The 24,811-nt window shown below is 47.6% G+C and overlaps 1 protein-coding gene across 1 annotated transcript; it reads left to right on the forward strand.

The window, feature by feature from the left end:
- The first annotated feature begins 16,437 nt into the window (after nucleotides 1-16,437).
- On the forward strand, nucleotides 16,438-23,047 carry LAIR2 (leukocyte associated immunoglobulin like receptor 2). The gene is made up of 5 exons (XM_087421181.1): nucleotides 16,438-16,570; nucleotides 17,009-17,044; nucleotides 18,743-19,060; nucleotides 21,892-21,942; nucleotides 22,089-23,047. Exons 1-5 carry the CDS (start codon nucleotides 16,537-16,539, stop codon nucleotides 22,253-22,255), a joined length of 606 nt encoding a protein of 201 aa, XP_087277307.1. The 5' UTR covers nucleotides 16,438-16,536; the 3' UTR covers nucleotides 22,256-23,047.
- The last annotated feature ends 1,764 nt before the right edge of the window (nucleotides 23,048-24,811 follow it).

The following is a 24,811-nucleotide window of genomic DNA, read 5'->3' on the forward strand; positions in this document are numbered from 1 at the left end:
TGGCCTGAGTGAGAGCTGCCGCAGGGGGTGGGTGGGTGGAAGCCAGATTGTGATGAGGGAGGAGGGAGAGTGAGGAGGTGAGGGAGTGCAGAGAGATCAGCAGAGAACTGGGGAGTGGGCTGTGAAGGGAAGGAGAGAGAGAGAACATATCCAGAGGGAGAAGTGGGGGTCAGAGAAAGAGGTTTGTTTCTTTGGTTGGTTTGGATACATTTGCTACTATTTTGTTTCTTTTTTGGAAAAGTAATTTTTGTTACATAGAGGATAGAGGAATACATCCTCCTGGTAAAGAGAGAGAGAGAAAAGAACCTTAACTAATCAAGTTTCGATGACCTCCTCCAATCCAATCTCCATCTTGTGCATCCCCTGAAATTAGTTTGGGGTATGCACCTCCCAACCGGGCTGGGCTCTTAAAAACACATAGACCAGTGTTTTTCCACCTTGGTGCTGTTGACACTTGGGACAGATCATTCTTCGTCGTGGAGACCGTCCTGTTTACTGTAGGATGTCGAACAGTATCCCTGGGCTCCACCCACTAGAGGTCAGTAGCACCCCACCCCCTGCAGTTTGGACAACCAACGTTTCCGAATGTCTCCTGTAGGGGGTATTGCCCCTCCATGAGAACTGCTCATCTAGATGGCACTCGAAGAAAACGCATTTTAAATACACTGATGAACTCCTACTCGGTGATTTTAGGCTACCTCATTTTTTCCCACTTAGCAGTTTCTTTTGGGGATCATTCGTTGTTACTACATACAAATTTTAAAAGGAGACTTGAGCTTATTTCAGCATTTTGAAGAAAGTGTACAGCAACAACAACAACAATAATAATAGCTAACATTTATTGAGTGCTTAGAATCTTCTAGGAGCTGTATTAAGCTCTTTCTGCATGCAACTTCATTTAATCCTTGTAATAACTCTGTGGGGGGTTTGATATTATTATCCTCATTTTACAGATGGGGAAACTGAGTCATAAAGAAGTTTATTTTATTTTATTTATTTTAATTTTTAGGTAACTTAGCTAATGTAGCTATTAAGTTATGCAGGCAGGATTTGAACTTTGGCTGACCCTGAGAGACAGAGAGATGAAAGATATACGAGAGGGTATGGTCTGTGATGGAGAGGACCCCCAGGAGCAAGGAAGAAAGGGATCTGTTCAACAGAACTTTCTGGAATGATAGGAATGTCCCGTTATCTGCACTGTTCAACATGCTAGCCACATGTGGCTGTCGAGTGCTTTAAGTGTGTCTAGGGCTAAGCAAACGAAATTTTAATTTTACTTAATTTTAATTGATTGAAATGGAAATAGCCATGAGTGGCCAGTGGTCCAGTCTTGGGCAGCCCAGTTCTAAAGCACTCAGGGAGAGTTTAGCCCAGGGCAGGGGAAGCTGCCTCTTGAAGGAGCAGGAGGAAGGGTGGAGGGGTGACTGCAGCCTGAACTAGTGTACAGGTGGGGTGGGCACTTGTGAGGTTCTCCTCCACTGGCCTGGTCTCCCCCACTGGCCTGGTCACCCCCACTGACCTGGGTCTCAGTGAGGAGGAGGCTGGGGTGGGGGAGGGAGGCTTTCATTCAGCTACACTGGGAAGGAGGGGAAAGCTGGCCTGGATCTGAGCCCCACGAGAACTACAGGACAACATCTATTGAGCACCTGCAGTGTGCGAACCCCTCTTCTAAGCACTTCTCTTTTAGTCCTCACATCTGCCTATGAGGCAGGTGGTGTCTTATGCCCATTGAGCAGATAAGGAAACTGAGTCAACATGGCAGGGCCTCCACCAATGGCCACAGAGAGTCAGAGGCCATAGCCTGCAGTGACAAATGCAGGGGGCTGTGGGCTCTCCTGCAGCTCAGGGGTGCGAGCAGAGGAGAGGCCGACAGGTGGGGTGACCCAGGTTAGGGTTTTGTCATCAGGAAGAATTTCCAACAACCAAAAGGACTTTGGAAGAGCTTTATCTAGATTCAGAGGGAGAAGGGAGAGACCCCAAGAGGGTAGGGACAGGGAAAGAGTGACGTAAAGAAAGACAGAGACACACACAGCGAGAAAGAGAGATAGAGATCTACACTCAGAAAGATGAGTAAAGGCCCCAGAAAGGCTGAGGCACACAATGACACACCCACACAACACAAACACAGAAAGAGAGAGGGACAGAAATGAAGAGAGACACACAGCACCGAGAGAGAGGAAGAGTAATAGAGAAATGGGAGGGGGTACAGAAATACAAACACCCAAACATAAAAACAGAGAGGATGATGAGAGGCTCTGAGGACAGGGAGACCTAGAGACCAAGAGCCCTAACAATGAGAGGGGCAGAAACTCAGAGACAGAGACAGAGGTCAGGACAGACACAGAGGCGGAGCACCAGACAGAGGGATAGAGACCTAAACAGAGAAGGAGAAACAGAGAGAAGAAACCCAGGGAGGAAGACAGAGGCAAAGACACAGCAATACAGGGAGGAGAGAGAGAGAGACAGAGAGGGACACACACACAGAGATAGAGATAGAGACAGAGACAGAGAGAGGAGGAGAGACAGAGTGAGAGAGGGAGCAAGACAGAGGGACAGAGAGACAGAGAGGAGAGGGAGAGAGAGACGCACAGAGAGACGGGAAGAGAGACAGAAACAGAGAGACACAGAGTGTGACACAGAAAGAGAGAAAGAGAGTGGGAGGGAGAGAGAGAGACACACACAGAGAGATGTAGAGGGACGCAGAAGAGGAGTAAGGATCACGCCAACAGAGGGAGCCTCAGGAGAAGCTGTCGCGTCTGAAGGGACTGAAGCCACTCTGCCCGCCTCCAAGGACAGATGAGCTCTGTCTCTGGAGCTCCTTCCTCTTCCAGCTGAGCCGTCTCCCAGTGCCCCATTCCTCTGCAGCTCAGGCCATCTGCAGTTCCCTCCTCCTCTGCCCTCTAAGCCCACCAGGAAAACTTCCTGGGAGCCAATTGCAGGTTCTGTGAAGGAAAGGAGCATCTTGGTGCTGTTGTCAAAGCTGAGGAAGTAGGGAAGGACCAAGAGAAAGTTGCTGTGAACTCCTGGCCAAAGTACCTCGAGCCTTTTTCTTCCTTCTGGGGGCGGAGGGGATTCCCAGGGTCCTTCCTGCCTTGACGCTAAACGTAGGCAGGTGGGGTTGTGGCAAGAGCCGTTGCATCAGTGTCAGGCAGGCTTGGTCCTGAGTCCCAGTCCAGCCAGCTCTTGCCCCCCAGGCAAGTCACTTTTCAACTCTTAGCTTCGGTTTCTTCACCTGTGTCAGCTGTCCAAGGACTCTCACAGCAATCCTAACAATAATTCGTAAAAACAGCTATCAGTCCTGAACACAGGCAGCTTATCAGGCTGTGTCTAGGCACATAATGATTAGGATCATGATGATGATGGTAATAACAGCTCACATTTTTGAATGAATGCTAGCTGTAGGTCAGGCACCTCACTCCACACATCACATGATGAAAATATTCAGTTTCTTACCCAAACCCTATGCAGTAGGTCCTAGCATTATCCTCATTCTATAGATGACAAAAGAGAGGAATGTGGATGCCTTTCACTAAGTTGCATAGTTAATAAGAGGCAGAGCTATGATCAAATCCCAGGCTGCCTGCCTCCAGATCCTGCCCTCTTAGCTTGCCCCCTATGAGAGGCAGAATATAATCATCTGCGACCATCAATCCTCCAAACATTCCTATGAAACAGACACTATTATTATTGCCATTTCACAGAAAAGCAAAGTGAGCCTCAGAGAAATGAAATGATGTTCCCAAAGACACAGAGCTAGCAAGATGCAGATCTAGGTTTTGAAACCAGTTTGATGTGACCCCAAGTCTGGTATCTTTTGGCCATACCCAATAGCTAGCATCCTGAACCTGGTCTGGCAAGAGACATTCTGAAGTAGGTAGAGGAGAACTAACATTATATGACATCCTAGGCTGTTCCAGTGGTTTTCAATGCTGGAAGTGGGGCCAACATCCTGAACTTCTGAATTCTATCCGTATTTGGGATGCATGGATTGTGAGGAAAGTGTGAACTAATGTCAATGACTGCCATCTTCTTGTATTTTTCCAGTTTACCCTGATGCTCTGACTGAATATCTTTTATTAGACTCCTGTGTAGAGACTATTTAGGGGGACTAAAGATGGAGCTCAGCTGATGCAAACTCGCCAAACTGAGATATCAGAAATTGCTGAAAGTGGTGTCACCCTCGTAGACTCTGACCGTGGTGCTGAAACTAGATCAAATGGCGAAATCCCAATCAGCACTGTGGACAGCAACCACAGAACCCACACTCCTGGGGTTGAGTCCTGATGGGTGAAATAGGGAAGGGGTCTACAAAGAAGTCTGGGTTTTTGGGGACACCCAGGGAAGGAGGCAGAATTGTGCAGGAGGCAGGGAAGCTCCACATATAGGTGAGGATAGAATGCTGTCATAGAGATTCTGTCAAACACAGTTTCTTTTCTACTCTACACTGAGGCAAAGAGGAAGCAAAAATGGAAGCACCCTGACCTGGCTGGGTCATAATGTTGTCTTTTCTGGATACACTATGAGTGTATATTATGAGTTCAATAGGAATGTACTCATAAAATGTCAGGGCTGTGCTGCCTGCTTTACAAACATTACATCATTACCTTTTTTTCTATTGCAGTAAAGTCCACATAACAAAAAGTTAACCATTAACCATTTAAAAGTGTACGATTCAGTGGCATTTGGTATATTCACAATCTTGTGCAACCATCACCTCTATCTAGTTCCAAGATATTTTCATCACCCCAAAAGGAAACCCTGTACCCATTGTATTAGTCAGGGTTTGTTACAGAAACAGAACTAGTAGGATGTGTGTGTCTGTGTGTATATATATATGTGTATACACAGATTTATTTTATGGAATTGGCTCACACAATTATGGAGGCTGCCACATCCAAAATCTGAAGGATGGGCTGGCAGGCTGGAGACTCAGGAATGTCAATGCTACAGTTCAAGTCCAAAAGCATTTGCTGACAGAATTTCCTCCTGCTCAGGGGAGATGAGTCTTTGTTCTATCCAGGCCTTCAACTGGTTGGATGAGGCCCACCCATATTATGGAGGGCAATCTGCTTTACTCAAATTCCCCTGATTTAAATGTTAATATCATCCAAAAACACCCTCACAGAAACATATGGAATAATATTTGACCACATATCTGACCATCGCCCAGCCAAGTTGATACATAAAATTAACCTTTACTAGTCCACCTCTTGCCAACTTGGCACCCATATGCGCCGCCTTAAACCATTCTTAATCTCCAAATAAAGACAATAACAAGGTCACAGTTTCATCTAACATGACACAATTATCCTGTGTACAACAGAAAATGTACTAATCCTTTCCCCAGAAGAGGATGCAAAGTCCTTGGGTGATGTTTACTTTTCTCCTCAATATCCTGTAACTTAAATACTATGATATAAAGTCAATACATCTTATGTTATATGATAAGGGGATAAACATAAACATATATGTTTACGTATATATAAACATATGCATAGCAAACTAAAGAGGAGATACTCATGGCAATTACAGTCCCCATTTCTGCAACTGATCACATGGTCATAGCTGATATTTATAACTACGTTCTTCCACTACCTGTTCTGTATTCTCTTTGCCCTCAGCAAGCACCTCAGCTGGTTGTGGTTGTTTACCTGGTGTGGTGATTCAAATCCTCATTCTTGAAGGGTCTGGGCCATTATTAGCCCTGCCCGGGTTGGGTTGTTGTAATTTTCCATTGACTTTAATCATAGGACATGGTAATACAAAGAGACACTGCAAGGGGTATCCTTCATTCAAGACATACTCTTCCTTACCTCTACTGTGTAGTAGTCCCCTTGGTAGTCAGGATCTGTCACCCCCACCAGCACAGCAACTCCCTTCTTTGACTGTTTATTCAGAGGCATGAGGAACCCAAAGTGTCCATTTGGTAGTGTTAACTTCCAGTTCAATAGAATCATTATTTTGTCTCCTGGTGGAAGCATTCCTCCTTTTGTACTAAGACCTCTAGGTCAGCAGAGCATAAGGTCATGGGGACAGGAAGCAAAAATTTTGCTAGTAAATCACTAGGGGTAACAGTGAGTGGTGCCACTACCCTTTCTAGCCCTTGATTCCTGGATCCTTGAATACTGGCTATGGGAGAAACAGCACCATATATTAGATGCTGATTCAGAGCATATATACCATCCTGGAGAACCTTCCCCAGCCCTGCTGGCACTGTAACTGAGTCTTCAAAAGGACTTTCCACCATTCTGTTGAGCCAGTTGCTTTAGGATGGTGGGGAACGTGGTAAGACCAGTAAATTCCATGAGCATTGGCCCATTGCCACATTTTATTTGCTGTGAAGTGAGTTCCTTGGTCAGAAGCAGTGCTGTGTGAGATGCCGTCGTGGCGGATAAGGCATTCTGTAAGTCCACAGATGGTAGTTTTGGCAGAAGTATTGTGTGCAGAGAAGGCAAATTTGTATCCAGAGTAAGTGTCAATTGCAGTAAGGACTCTTCTGTGATGGAAGTAGTCCAACGTAATCAACCTGCCACCAGGTAGCTGGCTGACCACCCCGGGAATGGTGTCATATAAGGACTCAGTGTTTGTGTCGGCACTGGATCTTAGCCAAAAGTCCGAGAAGCGATTCAGTGTTGGCCTCTGCTGCTACAGATTGAACACTCAGCAACAACTATAGCCAGGTCAGCCTTGATGAGTGGAAGTGCACTTTGCTGTGCCCATGCATGACCTCCATCCCTGCCACCATGGCCACTGGTGGACAAGGGTGGCTGGGGAAGAGGCTGACTGGTATCTGCAGAGTGGGTCATCTTATCCACCTGATTATCAAAATCCTCCTCTGCCAAGGTCACCTTTTGGTGAGCACCCACATGGGACACAAATGTGGTCATTTTTTTTTTGCCTGTTCAGAGAGGTTTAGCCACATGCTTCTTCCCCAGACCACCTTGTCACCAACTTTCCAATCATGTTCCTTCCAAGTCCCTGATCATCCAGCCAAACCATTGGCCACAACCCATGAATTGGTATATAATCTCACATCTGTCTCCTTCCAAGCAAAGTGAACAACCTTGTGCACTGCTCCAAGTTCTGCCCACTGGGAGGATTTTCCTTCACCACTCACCCTCAAGGGTGTCCCCGAGAGGACTATAGTGCTGCAGCTGTCCACTTTCACATGGTGCCTGCATATTGTGCAGGACTCTTGTTAAACCAGCCTCAAGTCTTCTCTTCCTCTGTAAACTGATCATAGGGAACTCCCCATGAGGCCATAGGTGCAGGCTGGGAGAGAGGGGTAGGGGAGCAGGAGTGGGACCATGTGCATTTGGGCCACTTCTTCATGTAACTTACTTGTACCTTCAGGGCCTGCTTGGCCTCTCTCTCTCTTTCTCTTTATCAGTTGATTAATCACTACTAATAGCTTTCAGTAATTTGAACATTTCACAAATGTTTTTCTGAGATCGTCGTGAATCCCCAGGCAGACACTGTCACTGCACTTCCAGATGAATGATAATCACTTCCCAGCAAGGAGATGACCTTGTGGTGTCCCAGACCTTTATCTCAGAGATAAGATGCCTTCTTTCCACACCTGTTCAGACTGTGAACATGGAAGCTATTGCTCCAGCAAGAAATAGCATTTGGGAAGTGGATCGCTTTCTAGATGAAGAGCCATATTCTTAGAGAAATAGAATGTTTCTCCAGAAACTTCATAAAAAATATGCTGGAATATACAATTCCCCCCACCCCGGTCAAAACTGAACAGAGAAAAAATAATGAAGCAGGGATATTTTACGGGGGTTCCTGAGACCTAGAGTCACTCCAACAGTTGTGTCCCAGTGCTTCCTGTCACCTCTTGTCCACCTCCTCTGTCAGAGCCCCTCTCCCTGTCTAGAAATCCTCTCCCTTAATAAATGCACCCACCCTGACGGTCTTCACTCTCCAGCTCATGAGAAGGGTGAGAGCATGTTTAGCTATCGGCTCCTGCTTACACCTGTTGTCTGGTGGAAACTACTACATAGTCTTTTTTATAAATCTGTAGCAGTATGTTGTGTTTTGGTTTGGCTATGGCAGGATGTCTCTGAAAACTTTAGGTGATCAGTGCAAAACCTGACACCTACATCTCCTTTCTTATGGGTCCTGGGGAGCAGGATGCACTTTCTTGCATCTGTAATTTCATGTCTATAGAAAATTTCTGGGATCAGTGTGAAGAAGAGAGCCATACTTCCATTTAGAGACATAGAAATTTCCTTTAAATAAAAAAAGTCCTGAGAGATTTCAAGGCTTAGGGAGCAGGCATAATCAGGGACTATACGTGTGTTGAGGTCTCAATGGAACTCTGATGTGTAACCAGATTTAGAAGTGCCTTCATGTTCCCAGAACCTCTGCACCTGCCGCAAATCCATTGGGATTTCTAAAGCTGTCGCCCCACTCAGTCCTCAAGGAGTGAAAATTGGGTTTATTCTGACTGCTGAGCTCCCAGAGAGAGGAGCTATGGGGTGGGGGTTTTCCTGTCACTGTTCCAGGAAATAAGATGTGCCTCATTCAGTCCTGACTTGTGCTTCCACAGAAATCACTTTGATAAAAGAAAGGAGAAAAGTCTTTATTTTTCCATGAATGACTGCAGTTCTTAAAGAGCACGTGGGACCCATAACCACAGCTGGTCCAGATTCACAGATATTTTCCTGTCTCCATGATGTACCAAAATGTTGTTTTCCTTTCTGCTCAACTGACTTATTTCAGGATACTTTATGTTTATTTTTATGATTCCTCTATGATTTCCAGGGCCATTTCCATCTTTCTCTTATTTGAATCTGTTGATCAATCTCTACTATAAATTTGCTAATTTTTTAAAATTTGTCATCATAAACCATTTTATTGTAAGAAAATTTTAAACATATATATGTGCATAAACATTAAATTTGTGTTCTTTTCTCACTCTGCCTCTTTTCTCCCCCTCCTCTATCAAACAGTGTTACACTGTTATTGATTATTGTGTATCCTTCCAGAAATGTTTTTGACATTTTTAGCATCTATTTCTGTTAACTAATTTTTACTTTACCAAGATTCTCACATTTTCCAAATTTTAATTCCAGTTAAATCACTTGTAATTTAATAACTTGTTAATTATTAAACAAGTAAAATATTATAAAAATAGACATTTCTTTTTTATTGATAATTTTTGTTGATATATGACTCACATAATATACAATTCATTTATAGTATGTAGACAGTTATTGTTTTTTTTTAATTTTTTGTTTATTGCAGTAACATTGGTTTATAACATTGTAAAAATTTCAGGTGTACAAGACAGGAAACAACATGTGTTGGAGAGGATGTGGAGAGAAGGGTACTCTCATACACTGCTGGTGGGAATGCAAACTGGTGCAGCCACTATGGAAAACAGTATGGAGATTCCTCAAAAAATCAAGGATAGAACTACCATACGATCCAGCTATTCCACTGCTGGGTATTTATCCAAAGAACTTGAAAACACCAATTTGTAAAGGTACATGCACCCCTGTGTTCATTGCAGCGTTATTCACAATAGCCAAGACTTGGGAGACAGTTATTGTTTTGATGGATCTTAATTTGATTCTTTAGAAAACATCTAAATTTTAGATCATTATATAATTTTCTGTCAAATTAAACATGACTAGAATAACTATATCTTCTACTTCATAGGCTGAGGTAAATGTAGAAGAATTCTGCCCTCCTCCTACTTTAAATAATGCCAAACTGAGAAACTATAATTAATTCATTTTATTTTTGTCTAGAAATGATGATGCAAAATTCAAGTAGGACCATTCATTATGTAAAATGAAGCTATGAACCTCAATTAAACATTTAATAGAGGAATGTATTTTATATCTCTTTTAGAATTTATTTTGCATTTGCGTGATAATTTATGAGAAAAACATATTTTATATTTATGGGTTCTTTTGTCCTGAGAAATGATTATCTATATAATTTTCCTGCTTAGAAAACATATGCTTTTTTATTTAACCGTTTAGAATGGGCATTTGAAATCTTAATCACAATATCCCTTTTTCTATTTTTCTATACATAAAACATTTTCTAATATTCTGAGTTTCATCTTCACATTTTTGTGTCTTTCATGCTCTCCTTCCCCTTTTTGTTCTATTGGGGCCCTTGAGGGATTGGATGACACCCGCCCCACACTGGTAAGTGTGGATCTCTTCACTCAGTCTCCTGAATCAAAGTTAATCTCCTCCAGAAACCCCCTCACAGACACATCCAGAAATAGTGTTTTAAGAGCTCTCTGAATATCCCTTAGCCCAGTCAGGTTCACATATCAAAATAACCATCACAGTTAGAATGGTGCATTTTCACTTAAAAGTCTGGCTTGTCTGGCTCTGACCCCGAGTCAGACAGGTGGGTATGCGGGCTCCTTAGCAAGGAAAGGGTGGAGAGCCCGGCATTCCTAGAGAGGATTCCTGGATATTCCACCCCCTCCAGAGCATGGGACGGCTGACAAGGCCCAGCCTCTGCTCCAGTGAAAAGATGCCCCATGAGTCCAGGCAGCGAGGCCACAGTGGGGAGAGACACAGTTTAAGGGAAATTAACACAATAACATTTTTCATCTTGCGGGATTGGTGGGAAGAGGAGGAGCACTTAGGGAGAGGGCAGAAAGGCAGACACCAGGACTAGTCTTTTTTTTTTTTTTTTTAATTATTATTATTATTTTTTTTGCTGAGGAAGATTCACCTTGAACTAACACTTGTGCCAATCTTCCTCTGTTTTGTATGTGGATCACTGCCACAGCATGGCTGCCGGCCAGTGGTGTAGGCCCACACCTGGGAACCAAACCCGGGCTGCTGAAGTGGAATGTGCCAAACTTAACCACTAGGCCACAGGGCCAGCCCTTTTTAAAAATTATTTTATTGAGGTCATATTGACTTATAACAGTGTGTAAATTTCAGGTGTACATTATTATATTTCAGTTTCTGTATAGACTGCATTGTGCTCATCACCAATAGTCTAGCTTACATGTGTCACCATACATATGTGCCCCTTTACTACTTTCTCCCTCCCTCCACCCCCTTCCCCTCTGGTAACCACTAATCTGTTCTCTTTATCCATGTATTTGTTTATCTTCCACATATGAGTGAAATCATACAGTGTTTGACTTTGTCTAAGTTATTTTGCTTAGCATAATACCCTCAAGGTCCATCCATGTTGTCACAGATGGCACAATTTTATCTTTTTTTGTGGCTGAGTAGTATTCCATTGTATATCTATACCACATCTTCTTTATCCGTTCATCAGTTGATGGGCAGTTGGGTTGCTTCCACACCTTGGTTATTGCGAATAATGCTGCAATGAACATAGGGGTGCATAAACCTTTTTGAACTATTGATTTCATGTTCTTTGAATAAACACCCAGCAATGGGATAGCTGGATCATATGGTATTTATTTTTTTTTGTGAGGAAGACTGGCCCTGAGCTAACATCTGTGCCGATCTTCCTCCACCTTATGTGGGACGCTGCCACAGCATGGCATGATGAGCAGTGCATCAGTGCACGCCGGGGATGTGAACCTGGGCCACCAGCAGTGGAGCACGCACACTTAACCACTACACCACGGGGCCGGCCCCTGGTATTTCTATTTTTAATTTTTGAGAAATCTCCATACTGTTTTCCATAGTGGCTGCCCCAGTTTGCACTCCCACCAGCAGTGAATGAGGGTTCCCTTTTCTCCACACCCTCTAAACATTTGCTATTTCTTGTCCTGTTAATTAGAGTCATTCTGACAAATGTGAGGTGATGTCTTGTTGTAGTTTTGATGCGCATTTCCCTAACAATTAGTGATGTTGAACATCTTTTCATATGCCTGTTGGCCATCTGTATATCTTCTTTAGAGAAATGTCTGTTCATATCCTCTGCCCATTTTATGATCGGGTTGTTTGTTTTTTGTTGTTGAGTTGTATGAGTTCTTCATATATTTTGGAAATTAACCCCTTGTCAGATTTGCAATATTTTCTCCCAGTTGGTGGGTTATCTTTTCATTTTGTTCATGGTTTCCTTTGCCTTGCAGAAGCTTTTTAGTCTGATGTAGTCCCATTTGTTTATTAGGGCTAGTCTTTTCTTCTTGACCCTCTGACCTGCTGGACACAGAGGCCAGGACTCAGGGCCATGGGGTGTAGGGACATTCCTCTGTGGAAGGACGTCCCCCAAGCGCCACCCAGAGGACGAGCCATGTTTAGCACTCCTGGTGGTTCAGCGTGGCCAGGCAGAGGGGTGTCTACCTTGCACTCAGACACTCCCACAGCCCTGAGGTGTGTTCAGGGGGGTGAACACAAAGGGCCCACAGTGGGGCCCATCGTGGTGGGAAGAGGGATCCCACCTGGACCAGATGGGGCAGGAGCAGATGCTCAGACATGTCCACCGAGCCCTGGGACAAAGTGGATATTGAGATGACCAGAAGGGTCCCCAGACCCCAAGGGAGAAGACAGAGAATGGAGCGCATGACCACTGGGACAGACATCAGCAGGGTCTCCAGCAATCTGGTGAACAAACCCCGCAGAGCCCAGTCAGCTCAGACCCAGGGCCAGCAGGAGGACAAAGAGACGTTCATCCCCCAACAGTCACATTAGCCACCTGCTCCCCCAACCCTGGACACCATCCTGGGAAGGAGCATGGAGAGGGGGACCCTGAAAGGTGGAATTAAAGCTAAAGGAGTGTTTACAATGGTGGGGAAGGGCTGTGCACGTGTATGTGTGTGTGTGTGCATGTGTGTGTGTGTGTGTGTGTTCAGTGTTATTAAGTGAGGGCAGCTCCTGAGTAAGATGATACCAATGATAGATAAATAAAGACATTTTATTTCTTCTGCTTAACTGAGTTGCATCATGATCTGCTGCATACACATACATGCACACATGCACACATGCATGCACACATGCACACACATACTCACACATTCACACACAAAATAATACACACCTAGGATGGTGTTTTCACTTGTATGCACTACCATGTAACTTGTCCAGGTTTTCATTTAAGGAATGGCATATTTGCTCAGAGGTTCTGTTAGCCCCCATAGGGCTTTTAATGGTGCTTCGATAAAACAAAGCAGCCTCCCGTCAATGGAAAATCATTGATTCAAAAAAAAACGGTGTGTTGTTTCATAATATAACAGAAGATAAAACGATCAAAATGAATGATTTATCTGAATTATAGAAAAGACTGAATAATATAAAATAGTATAGAATCACTATTTTATATGTGTGTATTTCTTCTGATGGCCTCAAGTTGAGCCCAAATATTTACTAACAGAACCTCTTAGCAAAACCTGAAGTTTCGTGATGAAGAGTTAGTCACTTATGGCTAGATTGAAATAAAATTATTCAAAATTTGAACAACTCAAATAAAGGACCCCCCTAGTTTGAATAACAAATATGACATAATGTTCTTAAGTGGTTTGTTGAATAAAGAAACATGTTGTTATTAACTCCCTCTGAGCTCATAAAGAAGGGCACCAAAATGGAAGGTTCGGGAAGCAAAGCAACAATGCAAACTGAGAATTAAGTGGGCCACGCTCTGAATCTGCACCTACCACTGGACAGCAGAGTGAATGAAGAAAACGATATGCAGCCCCCACCTCCCCCCCAAAAGCTAGACAAATGCTGGCTGTTATTATTATTTCTCCCAGATTTTCAAGCATATATATCATTTTTTTTTCTTTTCAAACATGAGAAACAATTTACAGGCCCCCCCCTTTAAATTGCTTTTTCACTTAAAAATCCATCAAAGGTGTCCTTCCCCACGTTATGCTTCCACACAACCACTCGTGGGTCTGTGGCACTTTCTAGTGAGGACAAGCTCTCTCAAAGGTTTGGTTTGTCTGATCACACTCCCTCATGCCCCCTCTCACCACCCCCTTTCCTTCATGGGGAACATCCTATAAACGTGGGGGACTATTTGGGAGGCAGTAAACAGCACTAACTATCTGCTGTGTGTGAGTGTCTCCGCCCAGGGGTGAGTTTCAGCAGAGAGAGTGTGTGTTGCCAGCCGTTTCTTCCTGTTTCTTTTGGAAACAAGGGTGCTTGTCTTCATGAAGAAAGAGAAGTGAATTTTTTTTTTTCAATTTTTTGTTTATTGCAGTAACATTGGTTTATAACATTGTAAAAATTTCAGGTGTACATCATTATACTTCTATTTCTGCATAGATTACATCATGTTCACCAACAAAATACTAATTACAACCCATCACCACACACATGTACCGAATTATCCTTTTCACCCTCCTCCCTCCCCCCTACCCCTCTGGTAACCACCAATCCAATCTCTGTCCCTATGTGTTTGTTTATTGTTGTTGTTATCTACTACTTAATGAAGGAAATCATGCGGTATTTGACCTTCTCCCTCTGACTTATTTCACTTTGCATTATACCCTCAATGTCCATCCATGTTGTCACAAATGCCTGGATTTCATCGTTTCTTATGGCTGAGTAGTATTCCATTGTGTATCAAGGGACGAATGGATAGAGAAGTGAATTTCTGAGCAGAGTGGCTCTGACCACGGACTCTAGATTCTCTGAAGCACGTGGGGATGCCCTGCCCTGTAGCCACACCACTCTCAAATCTGCAGGGCCACTTCTTATGTTCTGTCCCAGGGCAGGCCACATGGGTCTGGACCTTCCGTTTCCTAGAGGCACTGGGTCAGCTGGGCTGGGGGATCTTGGAGGTCTGGGCAGATGTGGGGGTTCAGGCCAGGAACCATAAAGCCTTGATGCCTAGAGGGATGGCAGACACTGAGACCCTGATTCTCCTCTGCTTGCACAAAGTGACCACGGGGACTGGGGCTCTCCTGGACTTCAGCTTGAGGTCTGGGGAGAGCCACAGGTCTGCACCTTTGGAGAGGCAGAACCCCACCTGGTTCAGAAGGACATGTTGGCTGGGGCTGCAGACCCCTCCTCTGTCTCTATCAGACCTCATCTGCTGACCCTAGGAGCTTGAGGCAGTCCCTTCCCCAGGACTCCATCTCTGCCTCTGAGCCCACCTGGTGCCGTGGCCTCAGCCAGCCACTCCCTTGGGCTGTGACACTAGGAAGCGCCAAGTCTCTCCCTCCATGTCCCAATTCCCTTGTCCATCTCCTACTTACGGAGCCGGCCCCTCTCTGGGAGGTCATGAGGTAAGACTCAACGTGGTCAGGGATGGGGCTATGAGACCACCCTTCTCTAGTCACAGCGCCTGTGTTCTGGCCATAAATGGACCCCGGGAGGATCATCAGGGTCCAGACAAGCGTCCAGCCACCATCCCAACCCATCTGGTTCTTTGTAAACTCAACAGTCAAGAAGCCCTGCCCACCAACGTTTGGACAGACCTAATTGTTTCTTTAGTGTGTTTGCATCTGTAGACTTAGGGGCTTTCAGTTTAGAATTGGGATATTTGAGACCCTGAAACTCATCCTGTCCCGCCTCCTCCTCCAGCCCCGCAGCCGCTTCAGTGCCCCTAATGAGAGAACCTGACCGGAGCCAGCTGGGAGGCAGGAGTGACTGTGCAGAGAGCAGCCCAGAGTCACAGGACACACAGGGGCACAGAGACAAGAGCATTGGATCTGCCCAGGGCGCCACCTGCCTTGGAGAGCATGAGGAAGACCTCGACTGAGTGTTTTCCCAGTGTGCCCCTACCTCTCTGTGCACCTCCTGGGTGTAATAACGTGAAGTTGTTGGGAGAATTTTATGGTGCCCCCTTTGCATGTGGGAAACCTAAGTGTTTACATGAGGAAACGTGTGGTTTGCATGAGGAAATGTTCTGTTAGGGCCAGAAGCTGAGCCAGTAAGTTTCCCCACCTATATGCTATAGGTAACTTTCCCCACCTATATGCTATAGCTGTGTAGCACCTATATGCTACACTCATCTGTCTATTTATCCATGTATCTATATATCTATCCTATATGCTACACTGTTCCCTGTATAACTATCTATGCATCTATGTATGTATCTATCTGTCTATCTATGTGTCTCTCTACCTATCTAGCATCTGTCTATGAATCTATGCATCTATCTATGTATCTATGTGTCTATTCAAGTATCTATGTATCTATTTACATATCTATGTATCTATCCAAGTATCTATCTATATGTATGTATGTATCTAATCTGTATCTGTCTGTCTGTCTATCTATCTATCTATCTATCTATCTATCTATCTATCTGTCTGTCTATCTATCTATCTATCTACTTTCTGTCTACATATCTATGTGTCTACCTATATGTCTATCTTTATCATCTGTCTATCTATCTCTGACTGAGTTAATGCTATGTGGGATTCATCTGGACAAGGGGTCAGGCTAGTTATGAAATCTCTCAATAGAAATGCCCCCCGGAAACCAAGCCCTCTCCGGACCCAAATAGAGGAAGCTAGAGTTGGGTCTGGGAGCCAACCACCTCCCTTCCTGTGAGACCACAGACACAAGCTTCATAACGTGGCCTCTGAGAGCCCGTCCTGCACACCTCCTGACCTGCAGGGCCCTGTCCTCCCAGCTCCAGGACAAGGACAGAGCAGACGGTGAGAGGCTGGCCATGTCCCCCAATCTCACCTTCCTCTTGGGCCTTGGTGAGTCGGGAATGCAGTGGGAGGACTCCAGGGAGAGAGGGTGGGAGACTCTGTGGGGGTCTAGTCCCCGCCTCAGTCCAGCCTCTAGTCCAGGACTGCTGGGCCCTGGGGAGGAGAGTCACCCCTGCAGGCCCTGACCATTCCTGTCACCTGGGACCAAGTCAACCGCAGAGGGACCAGGACTTCAACATGTCCCAGACATTGGGATTGGGACAAGTCAGACACAAGAAAGGCCAGAGGAAGCGTCTGGTTGGGAGGTCCCTGGGAACTTGTCTGGAACCGGCTATAGTGGGAGGGAGCCCTCTGACTGGAGCTAATGTTGCTTAAGGGTTTGGAGATCACTGGTGGTAAGTCTTTCCCTGCGTCAGACTGTCCTTCATCCCCGAGGCTAAGGAAACCAGGTGGTGGGCATTGTTCTCACTGGGGCTTCCCTTCCAGGGCTCTGCCTGGACCAGGTGATCCTCACACAGGAGGGTGAGTCATTTCCACACGATTCCTGACCCCCTTCACCCCAAGGGCAGCTCTGGACGGGAGTCGAGTTGACTCTGGGAGGGATCCAAACCCTGAGTTACACAGATGAATATCCCTCCTCAGTCTTCTCCAGGAGCAGATCACACATCGTCATCCTTGGTTCCTCCTCAGCTCACCCCATATTGACTCTGTCACAGGATCCTGTGGATTTCACCCTGCGTGTTCTCACGTCCGCCCGCATCTCCCGCTGGGCACCGTCTCCCCCAGTCTGAGGTTCTCTCGTCTCTCACCTCCACGGCAGCTACTGGGCCTTCAGGGGATGCTGCCCACCCTCCTTCATGCCAGCTCTGCCCATCCATTCTCTCCCTGCAGGTGGATTTAGAAAACACACATCTGATGATGTTACTTCCCAGCTTAAACCCTTCAATAGTTGAGTCCAGCTCACATCAGATCCCTCATCAAAGTGTTTCCTCTGGCCCTGTCTATCTCTAGTGGCATCCTGCCCTGTTCTGACTCTCTCGACACCAGACACTTCCATTTTCTTTCTTTTTTTTTTTTTTTTGTGAGGAAGATCAGCCCTGAGCTAACATCCGTGCTAATCCTCCTCTTTTTTTGCTGAGGAAGACCGGCTCTGAGCTAACATCCATTGCCAATCCTCCTCCTTTTTTTCTCCCCAAAGACCCAGTAAATAGTTGTACATCATAGTTGCACATCCTTCTAGTTGCTGTATGTGGGACACGGCCTCAGCATGGCCAGAGAAGCAGTGCGTCGGTGCACGCCCGGGATCCGAACCCGGGCCGCCAGTAGCGGAGCGCGCCCACTTAACTGCCAAGCCACGGGGCCGGCCCCTCATTTTCTTTCAGTTTCTCAAACACACCAGACTCACCCTGCCCTCATGACCTTCTCACAGGCTGAGTTCTCCACCTCCAACACCCCGGCCTCCCCTTATCTGCTCAGCTGAGAGAATTCCTATTTGTCTCCCAGATCTCAGCTCAGGCATCTCTCCTGAGGAAAAGTGTCCCCTGACCCTCCAGATGAGGTAGGGCCTTCTTCTTATGTGCTTTCCTTATACTAGAGGACACTTATCACAGGTCTATCTGGCATCAAGGCTGTCTCATCACTCCATGTTGTCTTCCAACTGCTGCCTACAATAGAGAGCATCGTGGCAGTTTATTTCTCTCTCGCAGAAATGCAGTCTCTGTGGAGTTTGGCCAGAGGTCATGTGTTAGCCCCATCATGTCTCCAGGGATGTAAGCTCTTTCTATCTGATCCACAATTTTAGTTCACGACCACCAGCACTAAAGTCACCTCTTGATACAAGACAGCTGCTAGAGCTCCAGCCATCACATATGTTTGCACACTGGATGTTGAAGAAAGGCTGAAATAAGAAAAGGGCCCCCAGGCTTAATTGCTACCATTTAAGCTGCCTTCCTGAGACTCTCACCAAAAAGGCTCCTTCCATCTCCTTGGCACAGACATGGTCACACAGCTGCACAGCACAGATCTTGGGTTTACCGAGTGTCATCTATTGTTCCATGAGGCACTGTGCCCAGCTATAAGTGACGCTCTGATTCAAATGAGGATGTAGAGAGCAGGTGTTGTGAGGGCAACGGCAGTCTCTGCATCATATTCCCCCTGGAGGAATAGTCTATTTCCTCATAATAGACCCTGAGATCCTGCTGTCGTCTCTCATCCCTCCAGGGGCCCTGCCCAGACCCTCTATCTCTGCTGAACCAGACCCTGTGATTCCCCAGGGGTGGCCTGTGACCATCATATGCCGGGGCCCTGCTGCGGCTGAGGTATTCCGCCTGGAGAAGGATAGAAAATCCTACAGGGATCAGCGAATCGTGTCCCAACTTGGGCCACATGAGACAGAAGCCAGATTCCTCATCACTGCAGTGAGTGACGACACTGCCGGGGGTTATTGCTGCCGCTATGTTAAAAGGTCCACCTGGTCTGAGCGCAGTGAGGTCCTGGAGCTGGTGGTGACAGAGGAGGACGTCTCTGCTCTGCCCTCAGGTTTGTCCCCACATCCCCAGCTGTGTCCTCTGTCCACAGGCTCCCCTGCCCTCCTGCTGACCCCCAAGCCCTCTGACTCCCTCTCGTCCTTTGCACACATGTCCCTCTGCCTTCACACCTGGTTCAGGTCCCTGGAGCCCTGGTCCCATCTGGACACCATGATGGCCTGGACACTCGGCCTCAGCATTGGGATGGGCAGGGATCTGGCCCTGCTGGGCTATGTGGGGAGTGGGCTTCCAGAGATTGGGTTTTGGGCAGACCCCCTTCAAGGAAATGTCTGTCTTTTCTCTCAGGGTGGTGTTAAATCATCCTCTCCACCTGGCCAGAATCCATGGGGCCCTAGGCAATGCTTCCCCTGTGGTGTGGTCCACCTTCCACTGGGCAGGTCACATGGTCCAGGCGGGCCTGACCTGGGCTGGACGGTGCTTTAGGGAACCCTTGGGATAGAGCTGTCCAGGCCTCTGTGTGTGCTCAGCCCCCATGATGTCCTAGACTCAGGGTCCAGAGAATAGGCTTGTCCCCCTTCAGGGAGGGAGGATGGAGGGAAAGGAGAGGGGCATTCTTCCTTTAAAATTGAGTGTCTTCTCTCTCCCTTCTCTTTGTTCTTCTGTGACTCAGACATCCCATGGCTCAGATGCACAGTGTCCAGGGGTAGCCCCATCATCCAGGCCTGGGGGTATCCACCTAGTTTACCCTGATCCTGTGGACTCCCACTGACCTGAGGGAACTATGGGTGGCACAGTGGCCCCGCTAGGTGGGGTGAGCCTCCTGGACCCGCAAGGCTGTGGCCAGGTGTGGTGGCTCCCGCCCACCCTGTTTGTCCACGGAGCAGGGACCAGAATATCTGGGCTAATTTGGAGAGGGGTATCCAGCCCTCAGATGAGTAGAAGCAGAGAGAGTGCCCTCCCTGTGTCCCCTCGTCTCCCTGTCCCCCTTCCGGAGAGTGTAGAGCCTCATCTACAGTTGAGAGGTGGAGAGAAATAGGCCAGGTGGGTAGGCGCAGCAGGAGGTGAGGGTCCAGGCTGAGTGGACAGACCGAGGAGCTCAGCCTCAGCCGTTCTCCTGCCCTGTTCACAGGAGCCCTGGAGACTTCAGTCCCCCATACTGAGCCCCCTCCTCAGCTGGGGAGTAGCAGACCTGGCCTGGGGCGTCCATTCCTAGGGGCTCTGCTGGGGAGTGGGCTGTGGGTGGTCCCTCACCCTTCCTGCTTGCAGGCGGCACTGGGTTTTAGTGGGGCAGAGATGACATTCTCTGTGCACTGGGGCCCCGCTGTGTCCTCCCAGCTCAGTGCATCACGTCTGTCCTGGGCCACACAGGATGTGAGGACCCCTGGAGGAAGGGGCCTTCTGGGGAGAGACCCAGAGAGAGTGACAGTGACAGAGAGACAGTACTGAGGAAAAGTGTGTGTGTGTCTGTGTGTCTGTGTGTCTGTATCTATGCATTGATATAGATATGTAGGTGTGGTTTTAAAAAATGATAAACTCTATAAAGTCCACAAGGATATAAATATATTCTGCATGCACCCGTAAGGGGATGTGGATCATGTATCATGTGCCCTTTAAGGTGATGTTGCCTCAGCGTGGGGGAGTGTCTCCTGACAGCAACCAGGCTGAGTCCCCACCCTGTCTCTCTGACTGTCACTCTGCCCTCCTGTTACTGTGACGGGAGTTTAGTGGCCCCACTGTCTGGACTTCAGTTCGCCCATCTGTCTGAGTGTACTCCTATCTCATCTTCTCCCTCTGGTATTTGCATGGAAACTTCCAGAAGGAGGAGAGCCCAGTGTGAGGCCTTTCTCAGCTCCTCCCATTCTCGTCCCTCCCTGCCCCCATGTATATAGTGACCCTGGTCCTATCTCGGCTTTATCAGTGTCTGTGAGGCTCACAGCTGTGACCACAGAGGGAGGTGACTTCCCCATGTGCCTGCCCACTGAGGTCTCAGCAAGACCCCCAGATCCTGGAGTTCTGACAATCACCTCCCCTATGGGAGGTCGGCTCCCAGGGACCCACTGGAACTGTAGATCACACCATGGGACCCCACCTCAACCCCATAAGCTCCCAGGGTCTCTTTCACTGAACGCTCTGGTTGGGAAGGAAGAGGGTGGCCAAGGGAAGGGCGAACAGAATCACCCTTCCTCTTTTAGGGATGGAAACACAAAGGGCCATGCTGACTTCATCCCATTCCCTTGTCCTCTCCCAAGATGCTCAGATGCTGGTATCTGAAGCTACGAGTGGAGTGAATGGGAAAGCACGAGTGAACCAGGAAACGCGGGCGCTGGGGTGAGGGGGGTGGAGCAGAGGCAGCTCCACCCTCCTGTCTGGAGCTCAGGGGCCCTGCAAGTCCCAGCCCCTCACCCAGAGCCAGGTCAGCCAGCTCAGGGCTGGGAGCACATGAGGGCAGTGGGCAAGCCAGGGGTCCCGGCCTCTGGCCCCTGCACCGAGGGGGCAGGGGTCCTGCTGCTCACACTGGGTGCGGTGGACGCTCACTGGATAGTGAAATCTCCTTGCATCCTCCTTCAGCAGAAGGCCTGTTCCCTCTGAGGGTGTGAGAACCAAGAGTGGGGAGACTCCCCCAGATCCCAGAGCAGGTTTGATCAAAGGCAGGTGTGAACTTCCCAGCTGTGCCTTGCTCTCGGGTCCTCTTGTTGACTGGTTGTGTGACCTGGGGGTGTGGACCAGGGATCTTGGGGTGGAGGAGGGAGAGAAGGGATCAGGGGAGGCAGGGGTCTGGGTATTCCCAGTGAAGGGAGGGTCTCGGGAGGGCTCAGGTTGCGAGGTCAGCTGAGAAGGGGGAGAGGCTGCTCCAGACATTCATCAGCCCTTTCCGACTCCTAGAAGCCCCTGGTGAAGTCAGCCCGCCGCCCACAGAAGCGGGTTCCCAGACAGGTAAGTCACCTGGGAGTGTGCCCAGGGGATGTGCTGGGCAGGGACATGTCCTGGAACAAGTAGGGAAGGACCTCCTGTCCCCATGGTCCTGGGCTGGGATAGGTCTTGTCCCCCTGTCAGTGACGCCCCTGTCCTTCTTCTTACAGCGCCCACCTCCTCGAATTACATGGTGGTGAACTCTGTCCGCATGGGCCTGGCCGGTGTGGTCTTGCTGATCCTGGTGGTGATTCTGGCAGAAGCTTGGCACAGTCAGCACAGGTTCCAACATGGACCACAGGGATGGAGACAGGAGGGAGCCCACCAGAGAGATTAGACCCCAGGGCTCCGGGAGGGACATCCCCTAGAGCTCTGAGGCTCACACAGGAGCCCAAGGAGCCCCAGTGCCCACCATGGGCTGTGGGCTCTGCAGTGCACCTGAGAGAGGCTGCCCTGAAGGACCCAGACCCCGTTCTTGGGAGCACATGGGGTGCAGTGGTGACACATCCCAGCCTCTCCTGTGGTGGTCAGTCTCCCGTCTCTGAGGGTTTGCCTCCATGTCTGAACTCACAATCATGGCCTCAGCTCCACTGCATCCTAGATCTCCCTTCTCCCCTGGTTCTAACACAGGTTCCATGTCCCTCCAGCCTCTCCCTCCCTCTTTCTTTTCCTTCTTCTCCTGCCCATCTCAGAGGCTCCATGAAGCTCATTTCCTCAGTGTTTCCTCCTCTCCCTTTGGTGATATCAGCATCTGGACCTCCCTTCCACATCTGAGCAGACTCCTCCACTTTGGAATTTGCCACTCCCTCCTCCTCCTGGAGCCCCACATTCCCAGCTGCCCCTTGGGGACCAGGAACTTGTCCCTCAAGGCCCTGGCTCTCACTGACACCTGTCTGCTGCCTTACCCAGGGAGGCCCTACACTGCACCTGCCCTGGGCCTCCACACATCCCATTTCTCCTCTTCCTAGAGTTGTCTCTGCCCTCCTTGATCTGTCATCTCCTTGTGTCTCCACTATCCTGGATCAAAAGTTCAGGGAAGGAATGCAAGTCAAAACCACAGTGAGATATCACGGCACACCCATTTCAGACTTCTGACCTCCAGAGCTGTAAGACAATAAATCTGTGTGGTTGTGAGCCTCCATGTTTGTCCTAATTTGTTTCAGCGGAACGGGGAATCTCATACATCTGGCGTCTGACACTCTTGGTCTCAGGAGGCCCCCAAGCTTCTGGAAACTGACTCTGGTGCACACCTTTCCTTATAAGTTCTCTGACCTCACCCCCTGACATTTCACCCCAAACCTTTGACCACCAGTGTCCTGAAGCCCAGCCTGGCACACATTCAGCCCCAGGGTCTGGAGGACCAGGATTCGTCTTTAAGGCATTGCTGTGGAGGGTGGTTTGTACCCAGTGCTTGGAGCCCAGTGTGGCCAGGATGCAGGATAAAGGACGAGTTGCCTCTCTCTCGCTGCATCTTCTGTGTGAGGCAGGGCTGAGCAGGATGGTTCTCCCTTGTCCCCTTCCCTTTTCTCAGCACAGACAAGTGAAAGGTGAGGGGAGGGTCACTTTGCTTTGACTCGGGGCTTCTTCTCTCAGGAATTGTGCCCAACCCTCCTTCTGCTCATATGACTCTGTGTCAGTCTCAGGGAGAGATAGCGGTTCTCTCAGCAGGAGGGCTGCCTGCAGGGACCTCCCCTGCATCCTACTCGGAGTAGGGAGTGTCCTCATTGTAGTTTTTGGTACTCAACTTCCCAAACTTGGCCATGGAAGACTCAGCTTCCTGCTTTGCCTTTTGAGATGACCCCATTCATTATTTGGGCTCTATCTTGCTTTCTAGATTAAAATGCAGTCCCAGGATTATCTTGTGTTCCTCCTGCCCTGGACCAGGGATCCAATTTTTCTCCAAGAGATCTTAGGTCCCTTTTAGTGGGGAACAATATTTAGAAAACAAAATCTAGGGGCTATATGAATTCCAGACTACTAGGATTTTGTTCCTTGTGGATCACTTAATATTCAGGGAGGATGCAAAGTGTAAATTCACACAGATGTTTCCAACCCTAATGTAACATTACAGAGTTTATTACCTTTTAATATTATACTTGTATCTCTTATATTTAAAACCCCAATTCTTATAAATTAACATAGTGACTTTTATTTTTTTGCTTTACCCAGTGGCTGTGTTGTTAATTGGACATAAGCTTATCTTTATTTTTAGTTGTTTATATTCAAGTTAGTCTGTGCTTTTCCCATCCTTTGTAATTTAGTTATGTGTTTTGGAGTAAGTAGAATAGTTATAGCTTTCAAAAGATGAAACTACATAAAGTGGTACATTCAGAGATGATCCACTTCATCCTATCCCCTTCACCCTATGCCCCAACATATTAGAAATAACTTTGTTTCTGGCTTTCAGAATGAAAAAAAAATGTGTGAAAAATAAGTAACCATACGCATGATCTTATTTAGCTACTTTCTTAGAAAGAAGTTTGCATGCAACATATACTGTTCTGTATCTTGCTTTCCATGTTTCTAGTTCTCTATTGCTCCTATAACAAATTACCACAAACTTAGTGCTGAAAACAACACACTTATGGTCCTACAGTCTATAACTTGGAAGTCTGACACGAGTCCCATTGGGCTAAATTCAAGGTGTCAGCAGGGTTGTGTTCTTTTCCGGAGGCTCCAGGGGTGAATCCATTCCCTTGCCTTTTCCAGCATCTACAGTCCATGCACATTCCTCAGCTCAGGGCCCTTCCTCCCTCTTCAAAGCCAGCAAGAGGGGGCTAAGTCCTCATGACACATCTCGCTGACCCTGTTTCCATCATCACGTCTCTTCTCTGACCCTCCCCTCCTGCCTCCCTCTTCCACTTTCAAGGACCCTTGTGCTTACATTATCGTT

This window comes from Ceratotherium simum, chromosome 33, assembly GCF_057802395.1.
Source record: "Ceratotherium simum simum isolate JZ-2026a chromosome 33, ASM5780239v1, whole genome shotgun sequence".
Classification (NCBI taxonomy): Eukaryota; Metazoa; Chordata; class Mammalia; order Perissodactyla; family Rhinocerotidae; genus Ceratotherium; species Ceratotherium simum.

Coding starts and splice junctions, on each gene's coding strand:
- LAIR2 (XM_087421181.1), top strand. CDS start 16,537: ATGTCCCCCAATCTCACCTTCCTCTTGGGCCTTG. Junction 16,571..17,008: donor CACCTTCCTCTTGGGCCTTG/GTGAGTCGGGAA, acceptor CTTCCCTTCCAG/GGCTCTGCCTGGACCAGGTG. Junction 17,045..18,742: donor GGTGATCCTCACACAGGAGG/GTGAGTCATTTC, acceptor TCATCCCTCCAG/GGGCCCTGCCCAGACCCTCT.